Source organism: Artemia franciscana, chromosome 4, assembly GCF_032884065.1.
Source record: "Artemia franciscana chromosome 4, ASM3288406v1, whole genome shotgun sequence".
NCBI classification, from domain to species: domain Eukaryota; kingdom Metazoa; phylum Arthropoda; class Branchiopoda; order Anostraca; family Artemiidae; genus Artemia; species Artemia franciscana.
In genome coordinates this window covers 48642048-48669540 of record NC_088866.1, presented here as the reverse complement: position 1 = coordinate 48669540, position 27493 = coordinate 48642048, and the positions used below count along the sequence as shown (strand labels likewise).

General features: G+C 36.2%; 1 protein-coding gene across 3 annotated transcripts in view; it reads right to left on the bottom strand.

Moving 5' to 3' along the window:
* LOC136026532 (rap guanine nucleotide exchange factor 4-like) overlaps positions 1–27493 on the bottom strand; it is a 788659-nt gene that overhangs the window by 629056 nt on the left and 132110 nt on the right. For all 3 annotated transcript variants that reach the window (XM_065703199.1, XM_065703201.1, XM_065703204.1), the window contains one exon: positions 17680–17905. In XM_065703199.1, coding sequence (XP_065559271.1) covers positions 17680–17905 — 226 coding nt within the window. The remainder of the gene's footprint in view (positions 1–17679; positions 17906–27493) is intronic.

Sequence of the window (27493 nt, the reverse complement as noted above, 5' to 3'; positions counted from 1 at the left end):
GGGGTAAATTTTGGCGCCAATGACGCGGAGTGCAATTTCTACTCCTTCTTCAAGGCTTTTTCTGATTAAACACAAAACAACAATACAAATTCTTTCTATAAGGAGGGTCATAGCTAGGGCCGCATAACCCAAATGCCCCCTTATATTTTTCTCCCAGTTCGCCTCTGGTCTTCTGATTTAGATCAAATTTCCCCTCAATATATTGAAAGGAGTAGTGTCATAGTAGTAGTAACAATAATAGTGGTAGCTGTAGCAACGGTGGTAGTTGTAGTAGTAGCGGATGCATGCAAATATTACCTTTTTGATCATATCCTTATCATTTCCAGAAACTTTCAAATTAGTATACCCAGTCACTCCTGAGTTACACCCTTTTGGCTATCAGTATAGACATAACGTATTTCGAGTTATTTCAGGAGCTCTCCTCAGTATTCTCCGAAAGAGTCTCCTGAATGCCCTTCCACGTCTTGGAAATTAAAGTTTAAACATGCTTATATTCGTCAACAACATATACCATACTTTATCTAAACGATTAAAAAATTGCCTAACGTACAAACTTTGTCCTGAGGATATTAGGAGAGGTTGACATACTCATAGAAATAATTACTGGACCTTTCAACAAAGCTGAAAAACAGCTCTCTTGTTTTGGGGAATGATAGGCTTGTGAGGGGGGGGGCGTATGGTTGCCATCTATTTACTTTTGATTCTTAAAAAAGACACTAGGACTTGCAACTTTCAATCAAATTCGCCCCGTCTGATCCGAAGTTTAAATAACCACTCGTTCCATAGAAAGGTTATGCCCTGGAGCATAGCTTAAAGTCCTTTTCCTTGAGCTTTGGGTGGTTGTGTTGACTCTTAAAAGGGAACTAGAACATTACATTTCCAATAGAATGAATCTCTTTAAAGTTCACACAACCACCTCTTACAAAGTTGACTCTTAAAAGGGAACTAGAACATTACATTTCCAATAGAATGAATCTCTTTAAAGTTCACACAACCACCTCTTTAATAAAACCTTATACACCCTTCGATCACTTTGAAAAAAGCGAATTCGATCTCTTAAAAAGCGAACTAGAACTTCTGATTTTCAATCCAAAGAGCCCCCTTCGAAGTTTGTATGACCTCCTTTTCCACAAGAACCTTGGAATCCCCCAGGGCAAAACTAGCGACCCTTGCCCTGATGGTCTGGGGGGGGGGTATCATCTTCAATGACAAATTTTCTGGACCTTTTAACTACACTGAACAAATAGCTTTCTCAAAATTTTGTTGGATATGTTTGGGGAAAGGATGGGCATGGGCTGGTACTCCAATCAGTTTTGACTATTAAAAAGAACGCTAAAACTTTCAATTTCCAATCGATTGAGGCCCTTTCGAACTTTCTACAACTACCCCTCTGAAGTGCACTGGTCTAAAAGAAAATATATATTGTGCCCATGTCGCTCTTTACTTAGGAAGTGCTGCTGCGCTGCCTAGGATTAACTTCTACTACTCCTAATAACTCTCTGCAGCACCAAACCGCCTGAGGCCAAAATAGCTACAAAAGCTCCTCCTCCAACCTAATCTATTGAAGCCCTCCGTCTTTTCACCCTCCCAGGAAGTTCCCACTTCCTTTAAGTCTTTATTTATAACATCCTCCCAACCCAGACGAGGACGACCTGCTTTCCCTGTAGTCCCACACGGTTGGCCAAAAAAGACAATCTTTGAAAATCTGTCATCCTTCATCCGCAGAACGTGCCTAGTCATCTCAACCTTTCTTTCATTATAGCCCTAAAAAGCGGGATTGAACCACATTTTTCGTACAAACTACTGTTTGAAATACTGTCAGTCAGCCGGGAACCCAGAACAATCCGTAGGCAATTTCTCTGGAAAATATCCAGTAAATTGTCATCTGCTTTTCGGAGCGCCCATGCTTCAGAGCCATATTTGACCACTGTCATCACTGTAGATTCCAATATTCTAATCTTGGTTTGCAGACTTATCTTTCTATTCTTTCAAACTTTTCTTAACTGCGAAAAGACACCCTGAGCCTTAGCTATTCTACTTTTAACATCTTCATTGCTCCCACCGTCATTACTAATAATACTACCAAGGTAAGTGAAGCTTCCAACCTGATCAATCTTTTCGTTACCCAATGTAACCTTTTCATCTTCACTTATTCCTAGCCTTAGTGACTTAGTCTTTTTAACATTAATTTTCAAGCCTATTCTAGCACCATGAATTCGCAAAACCTCTAAAAATTCGTTCAATTTGCTCATACTTTCATCTATTAAATCCTAAAATAAATCATAACACCTTCAACTGGGGAGAGCAGGGGCCATAAGACAGTTACAACGAAATCGGATTGTTTGAATCGGTTATTTAGAAACTTAGACGACGAGATGTATGCAGTTTTGATTACCAGTGGGCGAAAAGCTAAAAAATAATAAACGCGGGGAAAATTTTATAAAAATAAGCTAAAACCAAACAGCTTAAGAAACTATAGCTTTCCTTTGAAGGTGAATTTGTCTTAGGGACTCGAAAGATTGTTAATGCACGAACATTTACGAATGAAAACTTTATCAGATTTAGGCTAACATTTTTGCTTATTTACCTTCATGGTTCATCATGACAACACTGACAAAAATGTAGTGCTTCCGTAAAAACTTTATAATTACATAGTAGCTGAAAGAAAGCCATTGTAAATTGAAATGTTTAGAAATAAATAGACCAAATGTGGATCAATGGGATTGGGGGAAGATACTTCTTTTTTCTTTGCCCTTAGTACTTAAAAAGAAACTGGGGTGTTTATGAGAGGGAGCATAGAGTGATGCTAAGAACAGGAGGAGCCTTCATAGTTTTGCCTTAGGCAGATTTGTCCTGTGGCAGGCAGCTTTTTCTCGCTTCTCTTTAGTACTACAGACTGTTTCTGTGCCACCCTTCTGCGCAGTGCTACATCTTTCTTGTGGTCATCGTCCTGTATAATGCTGCTTCTGTAGAGTTTCTGAGGATTTACACTCAGAGATTTAGAGAAGGAAATAGCTTCAGCATCAATATTAGCTAAATTAATATCCCACTAGGATCACAAACAATCGATACTTTTTCCCTTCTATCTTTTCTCATCTAATGCAAACAGCGCATCCATATCGTCGGTAAAGATCCCCTTGCATCTGTCTCTCATTGTTATAATTAGGGATACAGTATTTATCAGGATAAATCCCTGAGATTTACTGTTGGAGACTCTTAGCCTTCAGACTAGCGTATGGATAAGGTTGTCATGGAATCAGCTTCCTTGCAGAAACGTATTATACACTCATTTGATTCTACTGGGACAACGAACTCATCTTAATCTCATAAATGAAGCTCAAATCTCCATGGCAAGATATAAACAAAATTTTAAATTAGTCGCAGTCGGTGACTGCGCAGTCGGTAAACACTTATTGAAGAGGATTCTCTCTTATATTGGGTCTCCAGTGGCCTTAGCAATTAAAAATCCGGTGGCAGTTTGCTAATTTCAGTAGGGAAAGGCATCCAAAGAAGGAACAGTGGCTTGCTAAAGAACAAGAGCTGGGGCGAGTTCCAAGTATTGGGGCCTCTGTCAAATTTTATCTTGCTATTTTCCTCGTTTAAAACAACCATATAGCAAAAGTTTTAAATTTTCTGACGTTAGGTTTTCAGCTTTTGGGGGAAAGAAGTAGAGGCACAACATCAACAAAGAATTTTACCCTTTTCATTCTTTCATCAATACAATCTTAGCACTGCCTGGAACTGAGCAATATTTCAAAGTGGCACTGCTAAATAATAGGAGGTAGGGTAACCTGAAAGCTAATCTTCAGTAGTAAAATCTTATATTTGTGCAATATTTCGAGTAAGATCAGATACGATTATTTTTCTAAAATAACCCTCACAAGGAAATACTTCCAAACTTGGACAACAAGGGGAAGAATTATAAGCAATTCCAAAAAAATGAGAAATTTATATAGAATTTGGATCTGTCCTGATAATACAAATAAATTAAAATGTCAGTCGGTCAATAAAAAATGCAAAAAAAAGATGAAGACAAAAATAAATGTTAAGCCCACAAAAACAGAACGCGAGAGGTAATAAAAGAAAAAAATATAGTAGTACATAACAAACCTACTATATAGTCTATAATAAGTTTTTAATAATACGCCTACTAATAAGCCTATAGTAAACCTACTAACAGGTTTCAATCAAACAGTTCGTGGTAATCAAACAGTTCGTGGTAACGAACTGTAGTAAGGAGCGACCCGGCGCAATAGTAACTAAAGCTCTAAAAAAAGGAGTTTTTATGCCAATAGTTACATGAAAAGAATCGCATTTTAATGCTGATTTTAAATATATAAGTTTCATCAAGATTAGTCTTACCCGTCAAAAGTTACGAGCCTGAGAAGATTTGCCTCACTTTAAAAAATAGGGGGAAATACCCCCCTAAAAGTCATACGATCTTAACAAAAATCACACCATCAAATATCTACAAAAACGTGGAATTTAGCGCTTTTTGCCAGAAGACAAATCATGGATGCGTGTTTATTTATTTATTTTTTTTTCCAGGGGTGATTGTATCGACTGAGTGGTCCTAGAATGTCACAAAAGGGCTCATTCTAACGGAAATTAAAAGTTCTAGTGCCCTTTTTAAGTAACCAAAAAAATTGGAGGGCACCTAGGCCCCCTCCACGCTCATTTTTTCCCCAAAGTCACCGGATCAAAATTCTGAGATAGCCATTTAATTCACCATAGTCGAATAACCTAATAACTATGTCTTTGGGGACGACTTACTCCCCCGCAGTCGCCGTGGGAGGGGCCGCAAGATACAAATTTTTACCTGTGTTTACACATAGTAATGGTTACTGGAAAGTGTACAGACGTTTTCAGGGGGATTTTTTGGTTTGGGGGAGAGTTGAAGGGGGGTTACGTGGGAGGGTCTTTCAATGGAGGAATATTTTATTGGGAAAGAGACTTTCGATGGAGGGGGCGCAGGATTTTCAGTTTTCATTCAGAGTTCAAGGAGTTAACAACAAAACCAGAGTTCATTTCTTTCGGATAACATCCATGCTTACATTTAGACAAATTGTGTAACTAACTAGTTTAAACCAAGATTGAAATAACGTTTCTCTCCCGCGTGGCTTTGAGCCAATATTGTGATTTTTTTCGAATGGTGAAAAAAAGTCTTATTGCTAACCAACGCTACTGGATCAAATCAAGGAGTAATAAAGGTTTTACATTCTGCACTTTGATAAGTTTATAAGGGTGTAAATGGCAGTCCAAGCACGAGAGGCCGAGAAAATGCAAAGTGCCCAGTTCTTGCAAGAAATTAATTTTAAACTGGATTTATTACCGGTGCTTTCGCAGAAAGTTAATACGATTCCTGAACTTTCGGATAGCATTGATGCCATACAAGTACAGTTAAGTAACATTATTACGCAGTTATCTAACAATGCTAAGACAAATGATGAAATTGAAAAAGAGCTGGAATATGTGAAATCTAACCTAGCAGTCTCTTATGAACGAGCCAACAAGCTCGAAGCAGAGCAGAAAAGAACGAATTTAATCTTCTATAATTACACCCCTCAACAACTCGGCGATTATACTCTGAAGCAAGAAATAACGGGGCTATTCAATCGTACCATGCCGTCTCCCGGAATAAATCGAAGTGATATACGTGACATTTATAGATTGAAATCAGGGCCGATAGTAGTAAAGCTAAACTCGGTTGAAATCAGAGACTATATTTTAAGAAACAGCTCCGTATTAAGAAGGTTTGGCTTATCGGTGGCCCCGAATTTCACAGCTATACAAAGGGAGGCCCGTAAACATTTAAAGGAAATGTTGACTACTGCGCAAAATGATGGCCGTGATGCAAAATTACGAGCTGACAAACTATTCATCGAAGGCCGAATATTCAGGTATGATGGAAATTCAATAGTCGAGATTAAGCATAATTTGAAGCCAGTACAAAATTCTGGTCCACCCTTTAGTGCTAGGCTCCCAAATGATCCCAATAATATTCCGATGAGGCTAGTTATTGATGCCAGTGATAGTGATACTCAGACATTAGTACCATCGACCAGCACTCCTCAGGCAGTTTCGACAGCTAAAAGACCTGCTAGTGCTATTGTCAGCCCAAATGACTTGTTTCGACCAGGTACTCGTAATGTAGCACCCAAAGGAAGCCATTCGCCAAGAAAGAAGTTTAATGAAAGACATCGTGGTGGTTTTTATCGTGATTTTTATGACAATAAACACCGAAGTGAGTTAGCGGATATAAATAACCGCACTCGTGAGTATTATCATGTTGCCTTTCCCCCGACTAAGACTAGTAACGAGCAATCTCAACCAAAGGCTAGTGATGTTAACGTGCTAACAGAAGGCGTAGAAACATAGGATATAGAGGGCCATATACTGAGTCTAGTGTCATGGAACATACAAGGATTACGTGATAAGTTGACCTATTTATATGACGATTTATTTTCGTTTGATGTGATTTCGCTTATTGAAACATGGAACGATTGTTCTCCTATATCATCTCTCCCCGGGTATTTCGTTGAACAGACCGTGCGTAATGTAGCAAGAAATAATAGACATTATGGAGGCATTTTGGTTTTGGTTAAAGCATATGCTATTGACGGCTATGAGAGAATTAGTAGTAGATCTGAAAACTTGCTTTGGCTGTCTATTTATTTGAAATGTGGGAAGCAATTAATTTTGGGTGTAGTGTATATACCTCCACAGAATAGTTCGTACAATCGAGAAAATACTTGGGAAATTTTAGGAGAAGAATTTTCGTTAATACAAGAAAGTTATAAAGATCTGGATTGTGTGTTAATGGGATATTTCAATGCTTATACCGGCCTGGAGGCTGAGATCCCAGATGTGTTGATCCCAGATTTAGGTGATTTTGTCCCAATTTGTTGTAGAATACCACGAAGCAACGAGGATGAAAAAAGAAAAATAAATGTATGGGGAAGAAAGCTCCTGGCGTTTTGTGGGGAACATGGTCTCATGATTGCGAATGGTAGGTTTGGGAATGATAAGGGTAGGGGAGAGTTCACTTGCCTTTCGGGTCCAACTCCAAGTGTTGTAGATTATGTGCTAATTAATGCGCAATTTGTACCTGAATCAATAAATATGGGAGTATTAGATTTAGTTGGATCTGATCATAGAGCTATTATGCTTGAGGTGAAGATTGGGCAGTTTGTGAACCACGGTTCACGAGTAAGAAATTTCTATAATGCGGATTATAGAAAAATAGGTTTAGAAAAACGAATTAGAAATGATTTAACAGATAAAGTTATTGAGGCATTTAGAAGGGAGCTCTTGGACTCGCATGTAAAAAATAAGTTGAAAGCGTTAGAAGACAATGAAAAAGATGCACATAGTGCAATTATGCTGTTAAATGAAATAATGGGCAGTTGTGCAGAATCATGTGGCCTGACTAAAAAATTAAAAAAGAATGAGGGATATTTTGACTTGGATTGCAAGTTAATGAAAGAAAAAGCAAAATATTTATTAAATCGTTTGAATGAATTTGATAGCGCGGAAGATCAAAGTCTAAAATTGGCTAAATATAAAGATAAAAGAAGAGAATATAAAAGTTTAATAAAAAGAAAAAAAAAGAGTACGAGAATAAGAAGAAACTGGATATAGCTGATGATTTTAGAAATAAAGATTTTAAAAAGTTTTGGGGCTATATAAGGAATGATAGTGGAAGGAGAAATGTTAATACCCAGGCTGTTCCGGAAGCTGATTCATGGCCTGATTACCTAAATAATTTAGAAGGTGTTTGTGCAGATCTTCAGGAGGTAGCGTATACCCCAGAGATGGTTATTTATCCCATGAGAGAACATGATTACGATTTAGTGGGTGATGTAAATGGCCAAGAGATTAAGTCAATATTTAAGAATTTAAAAGGTGGTACTGCTGCGGGTGTTGATGGTATACCGATATTGTTATTTAAGAATTTTCTTTCCATTTTGATGCCGATAATTGTTCTTCTTTGTAATAAGGTGTTAAGGTCAGCGGAATGGCCAAGCGCTTGGAAGACATCATTGTTTATACCACTTTTTAAGAGAGGAAACCCGAAGGCTCATGAAAATTATCGTTTAATAGCACTTGTCCCTGCTTTTAGTAAGGTTTTGGAGAAAATATTAGATACCAGGCTTTCCAATTGGTTAAATAAAAATAATTTAATACATGAGGAACAAGGAGGTTTCAGGACAGGGTATGGGACGATAGATACTGTGTTTATTTTAAAGGCATTAATAGATAAATATGGAAAGGGTAAAACTTGTCTTTATGTGGGATTTCTGGATCTCCATAAGGCTTTTGATAGTGTCGACAGAGAGTTATTGAAGGATGCCATGCTAAATATTGGCCTTCCCCATTCATTTGTTAGATTGATAGTGAGCATGTATACTTGTGTGAGTGGAATCATTCAAGTTGGTAATAGGTTTTCGAAGCTTTTTGATATTAAGCGGGGAGTAAAACAGTGCAGCACCCTTTCACCTAAGTTGTTTAATATTTTTATTAATGATGTTGTTAATTTTCTAGAGAATAGATGGACTCCGAAAGTTAGCCTAGGGGCTCAAAAACTATCTCTCTTATTATTTGCAGATGATATCGCTTTGGTGGCTAATAAACCGCAAGATCTACAGACTCTTTTGAATCTCATAGAAGAATATTTGCATATAAAAAAGTTAAGGCTGAATACTGAAAAGAGCGAAGTTGTTTTTTTTAAAAAAAGGAAGGTTGGGGACGATGAAAAATATACATTTAAATTTAATAATAAGGAACTATTTATAAGTAAAAGAATAAAATATTTAGGCTTTATCTTATCGGAAAATGGAAGCCTAAGGAGTCATGTTGATGAAATAATTAAGAGAGGTAGGGTGGCCATGTCAGCTATATTTAGAAACCCGACGATAATGGGGATCAAAAACCTAAAAATGCATAAAAGAATATTTAACACAAAAATTTTACCCGTGATAGAATATGGAGCAGAGATATGGGGTGAAGAAACGGTGCAGCAACTGGAGTCCCTTCAGCTCCAGTATTATAAAAGAGTGTTTGGCCTACATCAGAGAACTCATTCACAGATTCTGAAATGTGATATGGGCCTGTTTTCTTTAAAGCTACGTAGATATATTTTAATGCTTAGATTCTGGTTGAAGTTAACTAAGAGTAATGAAGATAGACTAGTAAGAGTGGCATATGAAGAGATGTTGAAATGTGGCTTAAAAACCTCGTGGCCATCCCAAATTAAATCATTACTAGAAAAAGTAGGAATGCCTTATTTATGGAATAATGGTCTTTGCTCTCATGATGTACCAACAAATTTAGAAAGCCAGGTACGATTTATATTAGAGAGTCAGGAAATTCAGCACTGTCAGGCCTTGGTTTTAGATTCTACAACTCTACAAAATTATAATCAGGCAAAATCTAGTTTAGGAGAGGAGGTTTATTTTAAGTTTAATTTACCGGCTATGACTCTACGTCATTGTGTTCAGCTTAGGGCGAACTGTCTTCCAATCCAGAACAGGCAAAAACGTTCGACAAGAAAAAATTATGGTCCTGATAGGCGGTATGTTTGTCCCCTTTGCAAAGATGAGGATAAAGACTTGGATCATTTTCTCCGAAAATGCCCGGTGCTCTTGGATTTACGGGAAATTTATTTGCATGGAATTTATTTGATGCTTCCGGGTATTCTACAAAATAGTAACCCGACCACAATATTTCGAGTGGGAGTATATATAGATAAATCTTTAATAAGAAGAAAAAGTTTTATATGATTAATTTCTTTTGTAGTTGGATTAGGTACTTTTTGCGTTGAATTCTGTTTTTTTGTGCGTGTTCGTACTGTTGTTAATTTCCTTGGTTGTTTGTTATTTATTTATATTTTTGTGTGTATATGGCCCACGGGTTTTTGAAATACACTATCTATCTATCTATTAGGGGTTTACCTCCTCGCAATACCTCGCTCTTTACACTAAAGTATTTTTAGTAGTTTCAACTATTTATTCTATGGCCTTTGTGATTCATGGGTCATTCTTAAGCAATTGGGACAAAATTTAAGCTTTAGTGCAAAGAACGAGGTATCAACGAGGGGTGAGCCCCCTCATATAAGCAATAAAAACATACGAATATAGAAGTTCGCAACGTAAGTTAGTTCGTAAGTTACGTATATTTTTTACTTATGAATACGTTCGTAAGAAATTAAAAGTTATAGTTGCCTTTTTAAGTAATCAAAAAATTGGAGGGCAACTAGGCCTCTTCTCTCGCTCCTTTTTTTTCAAAATCTTCCGATTAACCTATGAAAAATTCATTTAGCCCAAAACAAAATTAATATGAAAATTTCGTTTTAATTATTTATGCGTGGAGAGCCAAGATAAAAAATGCATTAATTAAAAGACGTCCAGAAATTAAACAAAAAAAAGTTTTTTTTAAATGAGAGTAAGGAGCGACATCAACAATTACTCCGTATATAGGGGCTGCTTCCTCATCAACGTCTCGCTCTTTACGCTAAAGTTTTTTACTGTTTTAAAAAGTAGAGTTGAGAGAAAGAGCCAAACTTTAGCGTAAAGAGCGGGACGTTGATGAGGAAGCAGCCCCTTTCATATACGAAGTAATTTTTGTTCGTTTTAAGTTTTAATGTCACTCCTTACTTTCATTTAAAAAAAACGTTTTTTGTTTTGTTTTCACATTATTAAATCAAGAAATACAAATTGCCTTTGTTCATATCCCTCTGTGAGGCTCATTTTGTCAGACTCATCTCAAGTCACTGTCAGACTCATTTTGGATATTTTTATCGGTAATCTGGGTCTAATCAGGGATTGCGGAAAGAAAAAAATAGAAAACAAAAGATGAGTCAGGGCCGTAACCAGGATTTTTTTTGGGGGGAGAAGGGTTTACAAAAGCATTTTTAGGGGGGTTACAAAAACTTTAAAAAACACATAAAAAAATTTGCTTATATTCATTTTAATTTCGTTTTTACGAATCGGACATTTTTTGAGGGTGGGGGTGGGGGGAACCCCTCTAACCCTCTGTATGGATACGGCTTTGGAATTAGTGCATACTTGCATCTTTAAATTAATATTTAAACATGAATCTCAAACAGTTCGTGGTAACGAACTGTAGTAAGGAGCGACCCGGCTCAATAGTAACCAAAACTCAAAAAAATGGAATTTTGATACCAATAGCTACATCAAAAAGAACCGCATTTTAATGTTGATTTTAAATGTATAAGTTTCATCAAGTTTAGTCATACCCATCAAAAGTTACGAGCCTGAGAAAATTTGCTTTATTTAGAAAATAGAGGGAAACACCCCCTAAAAGTCATAGAATCTTAACGAAAATCACACCATCAGATTCAGCGTATCAGAGAACCCTATTGTAGAAGTTTCAAGCTCCTATCTACGAAAATGAGGAATTTTGTATTTTTTGCTAAAAGGCAGATCACGGATGCGTGTTTATTTGTTTGTTTGTTTCTTTTGTTTTGTTTTTTTTCCAGGGGTGATCGTATCGACCTAGTGGTTCTAGAATGTGTCGATTGGGTTCATTCTAACGGAAATGAAAAGTTCTAGTGCCCTTTCTAAGTGACCAAAAAATTGGAGGGCACCTAGGCCCCCTCCCACGCTAATTATTTTCCTAAAGTCAACGGATCAAAATTATGAGATAGCCATTTTATTCAGCGTAGTCGAAAAACCTTATAATTATGTCTTTGGGGACAAGTTACTCCCCTACAGTCCCCGTGGGAGGGGCTAAAATTTACAAACTTTGACCAGTGCTTACATATAGTAATGGTTATTGGGAAGTGTACAGACGTTTTCAGGGGGATTCTTTGGTTGGGGGAGGGGTTGCCAAGAGGGGATACATTGGGGGAACTTTCCATCGAGGAATTTGTCATGGGTGAAGAAAATTTCCATGAAGGGAGCGCAGGATTTTCTAGCATTATTAAAAAAACAATGAAAAAATAAATATGAACAGTTTTTTCAACTGGAAGTAAGGAGCAGCATTAAAACTTAAAACAAACAGAAATTATTACGCATATGAGGGGCTCACCTCCTCCTAATACCTCGCTGTTTACGCTAAAATATTTTAGTGATTTCAACTATTTATTCTACGGCTTTTGTGATTCAGGGGTCATTCTTAATGAATTGGGACAAAATTTAATCTTTAGCGTAAAGAGCGAGGTACTGACGAGGGGGTGAACCCTTCATATATGTAATAAAAACATGAGATTACAAAAGTTCGTTACGTAAGCTAATTTATAAATTACATTTATCTTTTACTAATAAAAACATTCGTAAAAAATCAAAAGTTCTAGTTACCTTTCTAAGTAACCAAAAAATTGCAGGGCAACTAGGCTTCCTCCACCGTTCCCTTTTTTCTCAAAATCATTCGATCAAAACTACGAGAAAGCCATTTAGCCAAAAAACAAGAGCTAAGAGCTCATATGGCACTTGTGATGAGGCGAGAAGAGCTAAGAGCCAAGAGATCATATGGTATGAGCTCTAACAAAATTATATGAATCAATAGATTGATTTAAAAAGGAAAATAAGAGGCTTAATGCCGGTCAGGATTTCAAATAAGAGCTCTGACTCACGATGTCCTTCTAAATATCAAAATTCATTAAGATCCGATCACCCTCGTAAGTTATAAATGCCTCATTTTTTCTAATTTTTCCTCTCCATTTAGCCCCTCAGATGGTCGAATCTGGGAAACGACTTTATCAAGTCAAATTGTGCACCTCCCTGACACGCCTACCGATTTTCATCGTCCTAGCACGTCCAGAAGCACCAAACTCGCCAAATCACTGAACCCCTCCCCCCAACTCCTCCAAAGAGAGCGAATTCACTACGATTCTGTCAATCACGTATCAAGGACATTTGTTTATTCTATCCACCAAGCTTCATCCCGATTCCTCCACTCCAAGTGTTTTTCCAAGATATTCCCCTCCAACTCCCCCCGATGTCAAAAGATCTGGTCGGGATTTGAAATAAGAGCTCTGAGACATGAATTCCTTCTAAAAATCAAATTTCATTAAGATCCGATCATCTATTCGTAAGATAAAAATACCCCAATTTTCACATTTTCCAAGAATTCTGGTTTCCCCCTCCAACTCCCCCCAATGTCACAGGATCTGGTCGGAACTTAAAATTAGAACTTTAAAGCAAACGATCCTTCTAAATATCAAATTTCATTAAGATCTGGTCACCCTTTCATAAGTTACAAATACCTCAATTTTCAAAATTACCCTTCCCCCCAGTTCCACCAAAGAGAGCAGATCCGGTCCGGTTATGTCAGTCAAGTATCTTAGACAGGTTTCCATTCTTCCCATCCAGTTTCATCCAGATCTCACCACTTTAAGTATTTTCTAACATTTCCGGTCTCCCCAACTGCCCCCCCCCAATTACGCTTGATCCGGTTGAGATTTATAATAAGCGATCTGAGTTACGAGGTCCTTTTAAATATGAAGTTTCATGAAGATCCGATCACTCCTTCGCAAGTTAAAAATACGTATTTTTTTCTTATTTTTCAGAATTACCCCCCCCCCCCAATAGAGCGGATCCGTTCCAATTATTTAAATCACGCGTGTAAGACTTCTGCTTATTTTTCCCACCAAATTTCATCCCGATCCCTCCAATCTAAGCGTTTTCCATGATTTTAGGTTCCCCCACCCCAAACTTCTCCCAATGTCACCAGATCCGGTCAGAATTAAAAATAAGAGCTATGAGACACGATATCCTTCTAAATGTCAAATTTCATTGAGATCCGATCACCCGTTCGTAAGTTACAAATACCTCATTTTTTCTGATTTTTCAGAATTAACCCCTCCCCCAACTACCCCAAAGAGAGCGGATCCGTTCCGGTTATGTCAATCATGTATCTAGGACTTGTGCTCACTTTTCCCACCAAGTTTGATCCCGATCCCTCCACTCTATGTGTTTTCCAAGTTTTAGGTTTCCCCCACCCAAATCCCCCCAAATGTCACCAGATCCGGTCGGGATAGAGCTCTAAGACACGATATCCTTCTAAAAATCAAATTTCATTGAGATCCCATCACCCGTTCGTAAGTTAAAAATACCTCATTTTTTTCTAATTTTTAAGAATTACTCCCCCCCCCCAACTACCCCATAGAGAGCGAATCAGTTCCGATTATGTCAATCATGTTTCTGGGACTTGGTTTTATTTTTCCCATTAAGTTTCATCCCGATCCTCCACTCTAAGTGTTTTCCAAGATTTTAGGTTTCCCCCTCCAACTCCCCCCAATGTCATCCGGGATTTAAAATCCCTCCGCAATCCCTCCCTCTTTACGCTAAAGTTCGATTGTTTGCCACAATTCTACTTTTTAAAACAATTAAAAACTTTAGCGTAAAGAGTGAGGGATTGCGGAGGGGACAACCCATTTCATATACGGAGTAATTTCTGTTGGTTTTAAGTTTTAATGTCGCTTCTTACTTTCAGTTAAAAACTAGTTTTCTATTTAATATTTAACAAGTACCAAATAAACTAAAACCAATGCAACTGAAGTAAATACAGATATTCGAGAACAGAGATCACTAGCTTTCAGAATCCACGTACCTGTTCACTATGTAGAGCCCACCAAGCGTGGCGACAATGTTCCAAACGTGACAGAACTATGCCACAGGTGGTGGAAGTGTGCGATATGCACAGCAGTCCAAGATGTTCTCAAGGAGACAAAAAGTAAGACAACTCTTGTCTATGAAGAATCCTTTGAGTCAACCAATCTCTTTCTTTCCATAAACCAATCTTTACCAATAAAAACAAAATTCTCTCGAGACTATCTACCTTTAACATGATATACAAAACAAAGCTATTAAAGGAAATAGACATTCATCTCCCATGTCCCATAAGGTCTATCAACAATGCATCTTTCTTAATAGGTTTTGGAACTGGAAGCAATTTCCTTAGTCAAAGCTGTTCTGTTTGTATAAGGGAGTAATCTACCGTCTTAAATAGTGTAGTAGTGGTCATACGTTTTCTAAACTTTAGGAAGCTTGGGCACAAATCGGGGAGAATAGATTTCGTCTTTTCGTACTCGCATATGCGACGATTAAAAGATTCCTAGACCGCCTCTCGATTATTATTTTCTTTTTTAGTAGACATTCTCTTTTTTAGTAGACGATCAGAAAAGACCACGCCTTATTGTCCTTTCGAACCAATAAGTGATTCAGAAATAGTAACCGGGTATTGCTTGAATACTAGCCCATAGTTCCCACTACTGCGATTCCGCGCAAAATCCTGCGACATGCGACAAATGACACAAACCGTGCGACAAACGACGCAAAACCATCGGTTTCGCTGCAATGTCGGATGCATTAAATAATTTCAACTCATACGACAAATCGCATGTGTTTTTCTGATTAAAAAAAAAGTCATAACCAAAGTCAAGGAGCTGATTGAACAGCTAGTTAGGTGTTTCTAGAGTTTGTTGCAGCGACGCAAAAGTCTGCATTTCTTTGTGAACCTCAATCCGATTCTGTCGTACGTCTGTTCCGTCAGAAAAAAAATCGTATCGGGATTGACGCAGCAGTGGGAACCAGGGGTAGGTTGAATTGAAAAAAAAAGTGACTTTCAAAATTAGCACAACTAACGCGATTCACTTTTACATGTTATTGTCCAAAAAGTTAAGACTCTTAATAAGGCTATTTGTCAATTAATACGAACCACTATACCAAGTGACAGGCTTTATAAAAGCTCAGTTTGTTGATGATAAGATAAAATGATTTTAAAAATGCATCAGGTGAAATTGAAAAAATAAACCGTATCGTTGTATCGTAAAATTGTATTGCTACGTTGATTTCCGAATTTGAATGTTTAAATGTGAGTTGCCCTTTTTTTGTGTCTAGTGTTGAGGTGTTTTATCGTCATTTTCTTCCTTTTTGTTTTTTTCTCGTATTTTTATGTTTTAACCAAGTTTTCCTTTTTCTCCTTTCTTTCATTTTGTTACCGTTGATAGAGAGCTCCAAATCTGAAGCCAAAATTTTTAGACTTTATTATTATTATTATTTCTACAAGTTAATCTCTTTTTCATAGACCTTCTCTGTCTTATTAGAAGTTTCAACTGTTTTTCAAAATTTTCATTTCTTTTTAATTAATGTATGGAATTATTCAATTGTAAATTCAAGTTCTTCTTGTTAGCCTACTTTTTCGAATTCTAAGACCCAAAGTTTAAACCGTAAAATTTATAAAAGATGTAATTTCTTAGAATCTCTTTTGTCATTTCAGACTTCTCAGTCCAACAACTCTGTTTGCCAAATGCATTGACCCAAACCATCATTCAACAATGCCACACAAACTGAGTGTTACCTGTGCAATCAGTTCGGCAGGTTGTTTGTCTTTTCTCCGTTGAACTACCTTGCCCAACAGCAGCCTCGAATTAATAATCGTTGTTATTTTGACTTTTCCACCCTTTCTTTTCATTTATTATGGATCTGTTCGTTATTAACCTAACCTGAATCCCCAGAGGCTATTGAAACAAAAAAACAATTTTAAAGTTCTTTTTCTTCGAGAATACATTTCTTTTGGTCATGTAGGCTTTCGAGGGCCTACTGGCTATTAAAATGCTCAGCTTTTTGGTGCCTTTTCTTGCAGCATAAGCTTCTTTTGGTCATGCTGGGTCTTGAGTACATAGTGGCTATTAAAATTATAAAAAAATTACATCTTTTTTTTAAGAACGATATTTCTCTTTCACGTAGGCTCTTGATGGCATAATGACTATCAGAATTCTGGGTTTTTTCTGTCCTTCTTTTTTTTAAATAAACTTCTTTCGACCAAAGAGACTCTTAAGGGTCTACTGGCTATTAAAAGAAATCATTTTTATAGTTTGTTTTCTTTCCAAATAAGTTTGTTTTAGCCGGTTAGGCTCTCGAGGATCTAACGGCTATCGATATGCAAAATCTTTGGTTCCCATTTCTTTTAATATAAATTTCTCTGGGTCATGTAGGATCTCTTTATTAACTGTCCTAGCCAAGAAGTTAGCATGCTAGACTTGAGAACACTTGTCCGTAAGGATAAGGGCTCAAATCCTGGTGTCTCTGGTTATTTGGTTTGGACGGGAGTCAGTGCACCGACTTCATAATCTCAGCCGAATTTGGCCTATATCTAAATGGGTACCTGGAAGAATCTGGGGAAGCTAAAAAGGTAAGGTGTGCGAAAACACAGGATGGCTAGCTCCCCCTCATTACACTTCCTGGCTGAAGGTCCATGAAACGGAGATCAGCACGGTTAGTAGGGGTTGTAAAAATAAAATATCTGTAATCTTTAGATATAGGCCATTGAGGGCCCAAAGAACCAAAAAAATGGATTTTATTTGGATCCCTTTACTTTTGGAAAACTAGTATATAAAAGTCTTAAATATAAAGTACATAAATGATATCGCCAGTGACACTTTTTCTTTACCAGCTAAAAACATACATTTAAACAGATTAGTTTTCTTTTTTTCACGTTTTGCCAACCGACAGCAGTCAGAGATAGAGAGGGGTATATTAAGGCCCGTTTACATATAATTTAAGAACTCTTACGATTTACTTCAACTTCTTGTATAATATGTGTCTTTTACTTAGCATTTGCCTCCCCCACTTTCCCTTTAGAAAAAAATTGTGTGTACTTGAATGGAACTCACTAAAATTACCAATTTTCAGTAAATATTTCCAGGGTACTTACTATTTTCTAGCACCCCCTCCTCCAGTAGTACTTGTAATAAGCTGCATGCATGCGACCTGTTTTGAAAAGCACTAGATATTGATAGCAGCCAATCGACCAGATCCGATCCAATCAGAGTTCGTTTCACAATTCGTCCTTGAACGTTCCTGTCTCTGACAATCGAATTCCCACTTTCAAGCAATAGCATATGCAATATAGAGCTAGCAAAAGCTTGGTCATTCGTCACCTAGAAGAATACCATCTGTAATGATTTGGTGGGAAAAACACCAAATGATTGTCAAAGTATTATATACTTGGAGTTCGTAAATTAGTAGCGGGGCAAATTCAAGAATGTAAACATGTGGCTTTCAGAGTCTAGCAAGGGAAATTATGATGAGCAAGACAAAAATTGATTGAAAAAACACACTGAAAAAATAATCACAACCTTGGCTGTTCATTTGATTTACCTAATATTAAATGAAATCTGAAATAAAGTTAAACCAGATTCAAATACAAATATAAAAATACATTTTATAAATTAACATCAGCATAAAAACAATTTTTATGCATAATTAAACTCGATTGCTAATAAAAGCTATGTAAAAAATAAATTCACTAAACACCTAAACCAAACACCCATAATTACCTATTCAGCAAATTTATTTAATAATTCTTTTAATAATGTTACAATTATAAATACAAAATGATAACATATGGGCAAATTTGCTTTTATCTGAAGTTAGACCGAATTAAGATAAAAGTGTGCAAAATCAAAAAAAGCTTCAGATTATATAAATATTTCTCAAAATATAAAAACATGTATTATATAGGCAATTATATACACAAAAAAGGTAAAATAACGAGGAATCATTTTAAAACAGTGAAGTTTAGACGAAACTAAACGAATATTTGGGCTCTATATCTAAGAGCTATCTTCTCCAAAACAAATAAATACAAATGAAATTAGAATTATAACCAAATAAATTAAAATTAAAACAAAAACCAACCATTCATTTAGTTCTTTCTAGATTTCACTGTCTTAAAATAATTCCTCATTGTTCAAACTTTTGCTATTTGCATGTTGGAAAATCACTGTGGTCTTTGTCATTATTTATACACTTTTAGGAATATGTATTTTTGTATATTATTTATATATCACTGTAAGTATTTTATTATATTTTAAATAAAATATGTGAAACACAAATTGGTACATAATATAGAAATGACAACCAGCACACCGGTACTCCAGATTCAGTTACAGTCATTCTTTTTCACTTCTTATATGATGTTTTAGGCTACAGCCTAATTGTTCAACACAAGGGAAATATGTGTTTTTACCCAAAGAGAAACAGAAAATTTACATGTAAAAAAAAGTTGTGAGCTAAAAACTTTTATTATTTCACGTGCATAAAATTTCATATAAAAAAATTAATCAGGTCAGCATTTCTTGTGCTAGTTCAAAATTAGGTATAGAAACAAACACAATAGGTAATAAATGCGGAAGTATTTGGTCTGACATACACTCGAAGTGCCAAAGACAGTGGAAATATAGTCTGATTGTTTGAATTGGGTATGTGGAAACATACCCAATAGGTAATCAACGCGGAGGTATTTGGTCTCTCCATCTGACATACACTCAAGGTGCCAAAGACAGTGGAAATAAAGTCTGATTGTTTGAACTGGGTATGTGGAAACATACCAAATAGGTAATCAATGTGGAGGTATTTGGTCTCTCCATCTGACATACACTCAAGGTGCCAAAGACAGTGGAAATAAAGTCTGATTGTTTGAATTGGGTATGTGGAAACATACCCAATAGGTAATCAATGCGGAGGTATTTTGTCTCTCCATCTGACATACCCTCAAGGCGCCAAAGATAGTGGAAATAAAGTCTGATTGTTTGAATTGGGTATGTGGAAACATACCCAATAGGTAATCAATGCGGAGGTATTTGGTCTCTCCATCTGACATACACTCAAGGTGACAAAGACAGTGGAAATAAAATCTGATTGTTTGATTAGGGTATGTAGAAATATACACAACCATATAGGCTATATCTTAGAAAATTTGGGAAAATCAGTAATTCGATTTTATATTGAAAAAAAAAACGTACTTTCGCACACTCTTCTTGTTTACCCAATATTCCTCCAGGTGCACATCTAGCGCTGGGCCGACCCTGGCTGACCTTACAGAGTCAAATCACAGACCTCCCAAAAACAAAATAGCCAGAACTCAAACCCTGCCCTCGTGGACAATGGATTTCATCCGCTAATCACTCCTCTAGGAAGGCTTAGATAATGGACCAATAAATCAATAATGGACCAATAGTAATGTGTTAAAAGTACCAAAGACTGTGAAAAATGAGTTCTGGTTGTTTGAATCGGTTAGGTAGAAACATACACAATTTAAAACAAGGATTACTTGCAAATACCTTGCTATCTATCCACATTAGAAGCTTCAGAAAGGGTAAAAAGCACATACAATAAGCTCTGAAGTTGAACATTTTTCTCAAAAATATTATGATATTTCCATTTATACTAGTTTTTAAATCTATTGTTTTATATTTATAAGACTAAAACTATATTTTTTCATTTAATTTACATGATTCTTATCATCTTTACGATATATAAATAATGGACCCTTAATAATGGGCTAAAAGTACCAAGGGCACTGGAAATGAATTTCGATTTTTTTTTTTATATATGTTAAGTGGAACCTGCGAATCTACAAAAATAAATTTATAATTAAGATTAATTGGGATATTAATTTTAATGAAAACAACTTCCATATGCATTTACGCTGCTTCTCTATGCAGTGGGTGCAAAAAAGTGGCTGAAAAAACCAGCCGAAATTAAGCTAAATCCTATGGCAGCAGGCAGCTTAAGAAAATAGAGCTTTATTTTGAAGATTTAGTTGTCTTTGGGGATCAACAGAATGTTGAATTTTCACAGATGAAAAGTATTCTCGAACTTAACTTATTTGTTTTTCTTAGCTATTTTAACCAGTTGAACATGACGACACTTACTAAAATATGATATTGCTCAAAAAACATCATAATTTTGGATCGACGAAAAAAAAATCGGTACTTCCGTACTATATAGTACACACTAAAGAAGTGAAGTTTGGTGAAGTTTGGTTATTGCCTCATCTTCAATTCTCGATGAAATTCTCGAGTGTGTACCATATAACTCGGAAGTGCGGAAAATCTTAGAAGATCCAGCTTTTCAGGCATAAGGATAAACATTTCTGGTCTAGGCAGGGATGAAAAATGTTTTTAGTTTGATGTCCTGAGTATTTCAAGAACAAGGTCTATCTCCGCGTAGTAGTAAATCTTTTGGGTCCATTAGATTCTTGCAAGATTTTTTTGGTCAAGGCATAGCTATCTCATTATTTTCCGCTAATTATATATTGGCCCCTTAATCAATCGTATGCAGAATTTTAGCGTTTAAACGCAATAAAACTAAAACTAGATCAAAATTCCAAACGAAGCAAAACCAAAAATGTGCTAGCGTAACAAGTCTCTTAAGATTAAAATAGCTTGTTTTCCGTCGATCAATATATTTTTCATTTCATCTATCAACAAGCAATTGCTCTTAGCCAGTTATCGCCGAAACAACAGTAGAATTTATATTAGCAGACAAAAAAGGTTAGTTTTTATTTTGAGCTTTGTATAGTGCATAATTTAGCCCTATAATTACTCTCCTTTAATAAAGGTCTACTCGCATATACCTATGTGACTTACAACCCCATACGCTCCAAACCTCAATAGCTCAGTGTGCTTGTTTTGATCTCATCCCTCTCTCTCCCTCAGTGGTGGTTCTAGTCTCTCTTGCGTCTGCGGTGAAATCTTGACTACCGTCCCCCTTGTCCCCCAAAAACCTTCAGGACAAATTTGAAAAAAAATTTTATTTATCAATAAAATACTTCATATCTATTCATTAATTGATAATTCATGTTTTAATTATTAATTTCCTAATTTAGTTATTATTACTATCTAATTATTTTAATTTATCTATATTTATTTATTAATCAATAATTTAACAATTATTTTCATTTATTAACTACGCTTCCTACTTTGTCTATATAAAAGTAAAATTTCAAAAATTAAAAAATGATTATAACCATTAGATTATTTATGTAAAGTATGAGGTAATTCTCTTAGGAAATGCCGTTTTATCTGCCCCCACTGGGGGCTGATTTAGGTCTCCAACGGCAGTTGATATGGAGGTTATTGGTAGACTCTTCCAGCTCATTGTACATGATAGAAAAGTGGAGGTTACTCGAACTCTCCAATGGTGTTCCTCTAACCACTCTAGTTACAGTCGGTTTCAAAGCTGAACTATCTACGAGTTGTGTCTTTTACCCCATCGTCTCTTCCAAGTTCCAAGTATAGGCATTCCAGTTCCACGACTCCCAAAGTAGGCTTTCATTGGCTGGCAGGTCTTGGTCAGGGTAAACCTCTACCTTGAAGAAAAGGGAAGGCAGCAGCAGGCACTAAATCACTACATACAAAGAGTGCAACCTTAAAGTAATAAAAGACTGCCATTTATATGAAATTATGCGTCCCTAAAATTTCTACGCCCCATCTGTCCCCCTAAAACAGCCACTGATTCTCCTCTTAGTATAGAAATCACATAGGGGTTAGGGGCCACTGAGTCTCCAACACCTGGTGCACATCTCAGAGCACGACATGCTCAACCACGCGTGGTACACTTTGCAGCATGTGTAGGCGCACTTCTGCCACTTCATTCTTATTCACGCCACACAATGCAAACTTCCACCGTGTGTGGCACGTGCAACATGGCACATACGATGTTTGAAAATGGGTATTTCTAGCATTTTCTTTTCTTGGTCTTTAGAGATAACTTTGAAAAGAGAAAATAGTTTATAGTCTGTGAAAAAGAAGGAGAATATGTATTTTTCACTTTCCAATCTACTTGATTTTTCCTTCCTTAGCGTAAGATTCAAGACATTTTTGTGTTCCTCATATGGCAATATCTCTTTGGGTTACCACCAAATTAAATTGAGGTTCGTGTCTTCGCTTGTTCCTTTTACAGGAGATAAGGTAATTCACGAAAATCCTCCAAGGTTTTTAGAAGAAAAGATAGATTTATCTGCAACACGAAACGAAGAGACTTTTTGAAGTTATATGAATCGGCAACGATAAGCCAAATGATGGCAAGTCACTAATCCTAGACTTAACAAGCTATAGCTGAAGGGCCTAGATTTGAAGAGCATCAGTTTTGAACATCCCCAAATTAAATTTCAGCTTATAGCTTCACTTGTTATTTTTGCTGGAGGAAATGGTAATCTAAGCTTGTATTTAAATGGTATTTAAATGGTAATTAAATGGTAATATTAAAGGGTAATTAAATGGTAATTTAATTAATGGTTAACGGTTTAATGGCTAATGGTAATCAAATGGTAATGGTAATATTAATGGTAATATAAATGATAATTAAATGGTAAATGGTAAAATAAAGCTTGTATTGTTGTTGTTTGGCAATTGATGCGTTCGCCCAAAGGTGATATGTGCTCGTATCACTTGATTTTTCAATGCATTATGCAATAACTAACTTGCTTGGGTGACACTTTGGTCAATATTCACGGAATTCGTATATACGTTACCGTGAACGTCTGAAATACTTTTTTTTCCTGGGATTTACTCAGCGTTGCCAGTCAACTTTTTCAGTTTAGTGCAAGGTTTGATGACGACAGGTTAAGTTAGATTGGGTTAGCTTAGGCTATTAACCCATTTCTGATATTTATAACCAAGTTTAACCTAAACTAACAATCTAACCTAACTTTAACTTTTACCGTCATAGCTTGGATAAGACTGAAAAAGCTGATTCGCAAAGCTAATTGAATCGAAGCAGAGAAAAAGGTATTTCGAACATTCGTAAGTGAATGTCGACATTAACCAGATTTCGGACATTCACGGTAACATATATACACGGTTATTCACGGTTATTAACGTTCAGCAATGGGCTGCATTGAAAAACGAGAATCAAAATAATACATTTCCGCTTTATCATACCGCAATTATGATAGATATACAATACATTTAGAATAAATAATAGTTCATAATGAATAATAATATATTCGGTACTTATCTGTTAGCCAGTACACACTCGAGACTTTGGATCTATAAAATCATTGTAGCTATATGTTAATAAATATTTAGTAGATATTTTGGTTAAGCTAGGTTACACTTTGCATGCAGCCCCGCTGTACTTAACCCCCCATCCCCCCAACCCTAATGTGCTAATATACAGTCCAAATTATACGTATCCTATCTTCCCAAGCGTCTCAGTTTTTCAGCCCCGTACCTATAGATCCAAATTCTCGAGTGTGTGCTGGCTAACAGATAATTACCATAATGTTCCATTACAATTTGTCGCATAATTGCAGATAAAAAAACGTCAACAGATAAAATACAAATAAATAAAATAATTCTAAAACGATTTTTAGAAATAAAAATAGATATGCTTGTGATGGGAAAACGAGAGAGTTGTGGAAGTTTTGTAGATTAGTTACGATAATTCAAAAGATGGCATGTCGTATAACATAATTTTCCAGAATTCTTCTACGAACTATTGATACTTTCGTCTTATAGCCACCGCACTCAAGATCTTGTATCGCGAACATGAAACAATAACCGGTTTTCATTGTCTTTACACCAGACAATATTAGCTTTGGCACGGTTGGAAATTACATAGTTAGAAATAATAGGCTGAAATACATAATTTCAATGCATTTAATAATAATTAAATGCATGCTATTGGGAGGCACTAATACCGTTGGATTGAAGCCAACAAATATTTCACTCATCTTGAACTAAACTATTGGTGCCTAAGAGATTACGTTTAGATGCTTACTTCATACCAATCCAATTCTTGATATAAAATAGGCGGTTTTGAATAAGATAAACCAAGTGTCCGAGTTGGCGCCAACCGCGCCAAATAATGGCGCGGTTGGATATAACATAATTTTGCAGCCTGTACTTGAAGGCTTGTCCAAGTTTGGAATAAAATAAAAATAAAACAAGTTTTTCAACTGAAAGTAAGGAGTAACATTAAAACTTAAAACAAACAGAAATTATTACACATACGAGTGGGTTCGTCCCCTCGCCAATACCTCGCTCTTTACACTTAAGTCCAAATTTTGTTCCAATTATTTAAGCATGACCCCCTAAATCACAAAGGCCGTTTAATTAGAATAAATCTGAAAGTACTAAAAACACTTTAGCGTTAAGAGTGAGGTTTTGACGAGAGGCGAACCCTCTCATATACCTAATAATATCTGTTCGCTTTTAAATTTTAATGTTGCTCCTTATTTTCAGTTGAAAAAAGCTTGTTTTTTTCATTTAATTTCTGATCGTTCTTTTTAAATAATGCTGGGAAATCTAGGACCCCCTTCATGGAAAAATTTTCTTTTTTAATCCTTCATAGAGAGATACTCCCATGTAACTCCCTCCCCCGATCCCCCACACTAAGAAATTTTCCTGAAAACTTCTGTATACTTCCCAAAAACCAATGCTATAGGTAAACAATGGGCAAAACTCATAACTTGCAGCCGTTCCCCCGGGGACTGTGAGGGATTAAGACATCCTTAAAGACATAGTTATTAGATTTTTCGACTATGCTGAACAAAATGGCTCTCTCAAAATTTTGATCCGGAGATTTTGGGGAAAAATAGGCGTGGGAAGGGGCCTAGTTGCCCGCCAATTTTTTTTTGTTACTTAAAAAGGGCCATAGAACTTTCAATTCCCATTTAAATGAGCCCTCTCGCGATATTCTTGAACCACTGGGTCGATACAATCAGCCCTGGAAAAAAAACACGCATCCGTGATCATTTGTTTTGGTAAAAGATACAAAATTCCACTTTTCAGATAGGAGCTTGAAACCTCTACTGTAGGGTTCTCTTATACGCTGAATCTGAAGGTGTGGTTTTCACTCAGATTGTATGACTTTTAGAGGGTGTCTTCCTCTTTTTTCGAGCATAAGGCAAATTTTCTCAGGATCTTGACTTAGGATGGGTAAGACTAAAATTGATGAAAGTTATATATTTAAAATCAGGATAAAGATCCAATTCTTTTGATGTATCTTTTGGTATCAAAACTCCTCTTTTCAGAGTTTCGGCTACTATCGAGCCGGGTCTCTCCTTAATTACAGTTCGTTACGACGAACTGTTTGATTACTACCAAAATAAATTGAGGTTCATGTCTTACTTGTCGTTTTTGCGGGAGATAAAATAATTTTAGAATATCTTTAGAGCTTATGGAAGAAATGAAAATAGATGTGCAAGCGATTGGAAATGGAGAGAATTTTCGAAATTGTATGAACCGGCTCAGATAGTCCAAAAGGTGGTATATTACATAACATAATTTTGCACACTGTATTTGAAGGGTCGTCTCAGCATGGATTAAATAAAAAAAATACATTTTTTTCAACTGAAATAAGAAGAAACATCAAAACTTAAAAAGAACAGAAATTATTAAGTATAAGAGGGGAATTACCCCCCGCTAAACACCTCGCTCTTCACGCTAAAGTTTTTCGGCACTTGTTGTTCTAAAAAAAAAGTTACCTATTGTTGTAATTAACGACCCTTGCGTTTCAAGAGCCACCTTTAAAAAATTGGGAGGAAAATCAAAAATTAGGTTAAATAGTGAGGGAATTAGGTCAAAAATTAGGTTGAGGAGGGGCCACCACCCCATATATGTAATAATTTCTGTTCATTCAAAGTTTTAATGTTGCTCCTTACTTTCAGTTGAAAAAACCTGTTTTTTATTTAATTTCTGACGCTTTTTTTTTAAATGATGTCAGGATTTCTGGCTCCGCTTCCACGGAAAAATCCCCCTACCATAAAAATAGGCTCTGGACAATTCAATCCCTGGGAAAAATTACCCCTGATAATTACCCTTAACAGATCCACGCGTAAAATTGCGTCGGTAAAGAGAAAGTAAGACTTAGAAAGAAATTTCGGTACTTGCGTCTTATAGTCACCACACTCAAGTTCTGTCGAGAAGTGAAGTTTGGTGAATTCTAAGTAAATAAAACAAAATATGATGAAAATATATACTTTATCAGCAAAATCATGAAAACTACAAGAAATAACTATGGAAGGGGGCAGCCCAGACCGCATTATATTAAATACGTAGCCTAAACTAACCTAACCTAACTAAAATACCAACTGAATATTTAAATAAAATATAGCTACAATGTAATTTCCAACCACACCGAAGCTAATATTGTCTGGTGCAAAGACAATGAAAACCGGATATTGTTTCATGTTCGCGATACAAGATCTTGAGTGGGGTGGCTATAAGACGAAAGTACCAGTAGTTCGTAGAGGAATTCTGGAAAATTCCCCTAGTATAAAATTTCCCCTGAGTAGTTCAAACCCAGGAAACTTCCGCCTCCGGTTACAATTCTCCCGTTGCATGATCCTCCCAGCCAAAAATTCTTCCTCTCCTCCCCATCCGAAAATGTATGCATACTTCCCAGTAGTAGATACTATAAGTTAACGGTGGACAAATTTTATAACTTAAACACATTTCCCCAGGGGCTGTGGGGGTCATGATATCTCCAAAGGTATAGTTATTGGGCTTTTCAACCATGCTGAACAAAATGGCTATCTTAAAATTTTGATTTGACAATTTTGGAGGAAAACTGGCTTGGTAGGCCCTCCAATTTCGCCCTCCAATTTTGGAGGCATTTTGAATTGCATTTAAAATTCCATTTTAATGGTGATTTTAAATATATAACTTCCATCAAGATTAGTCTTACCTATCAAAAGTTACGAGCCTGAGAAAATTTGCCTCAATTTAGAAATT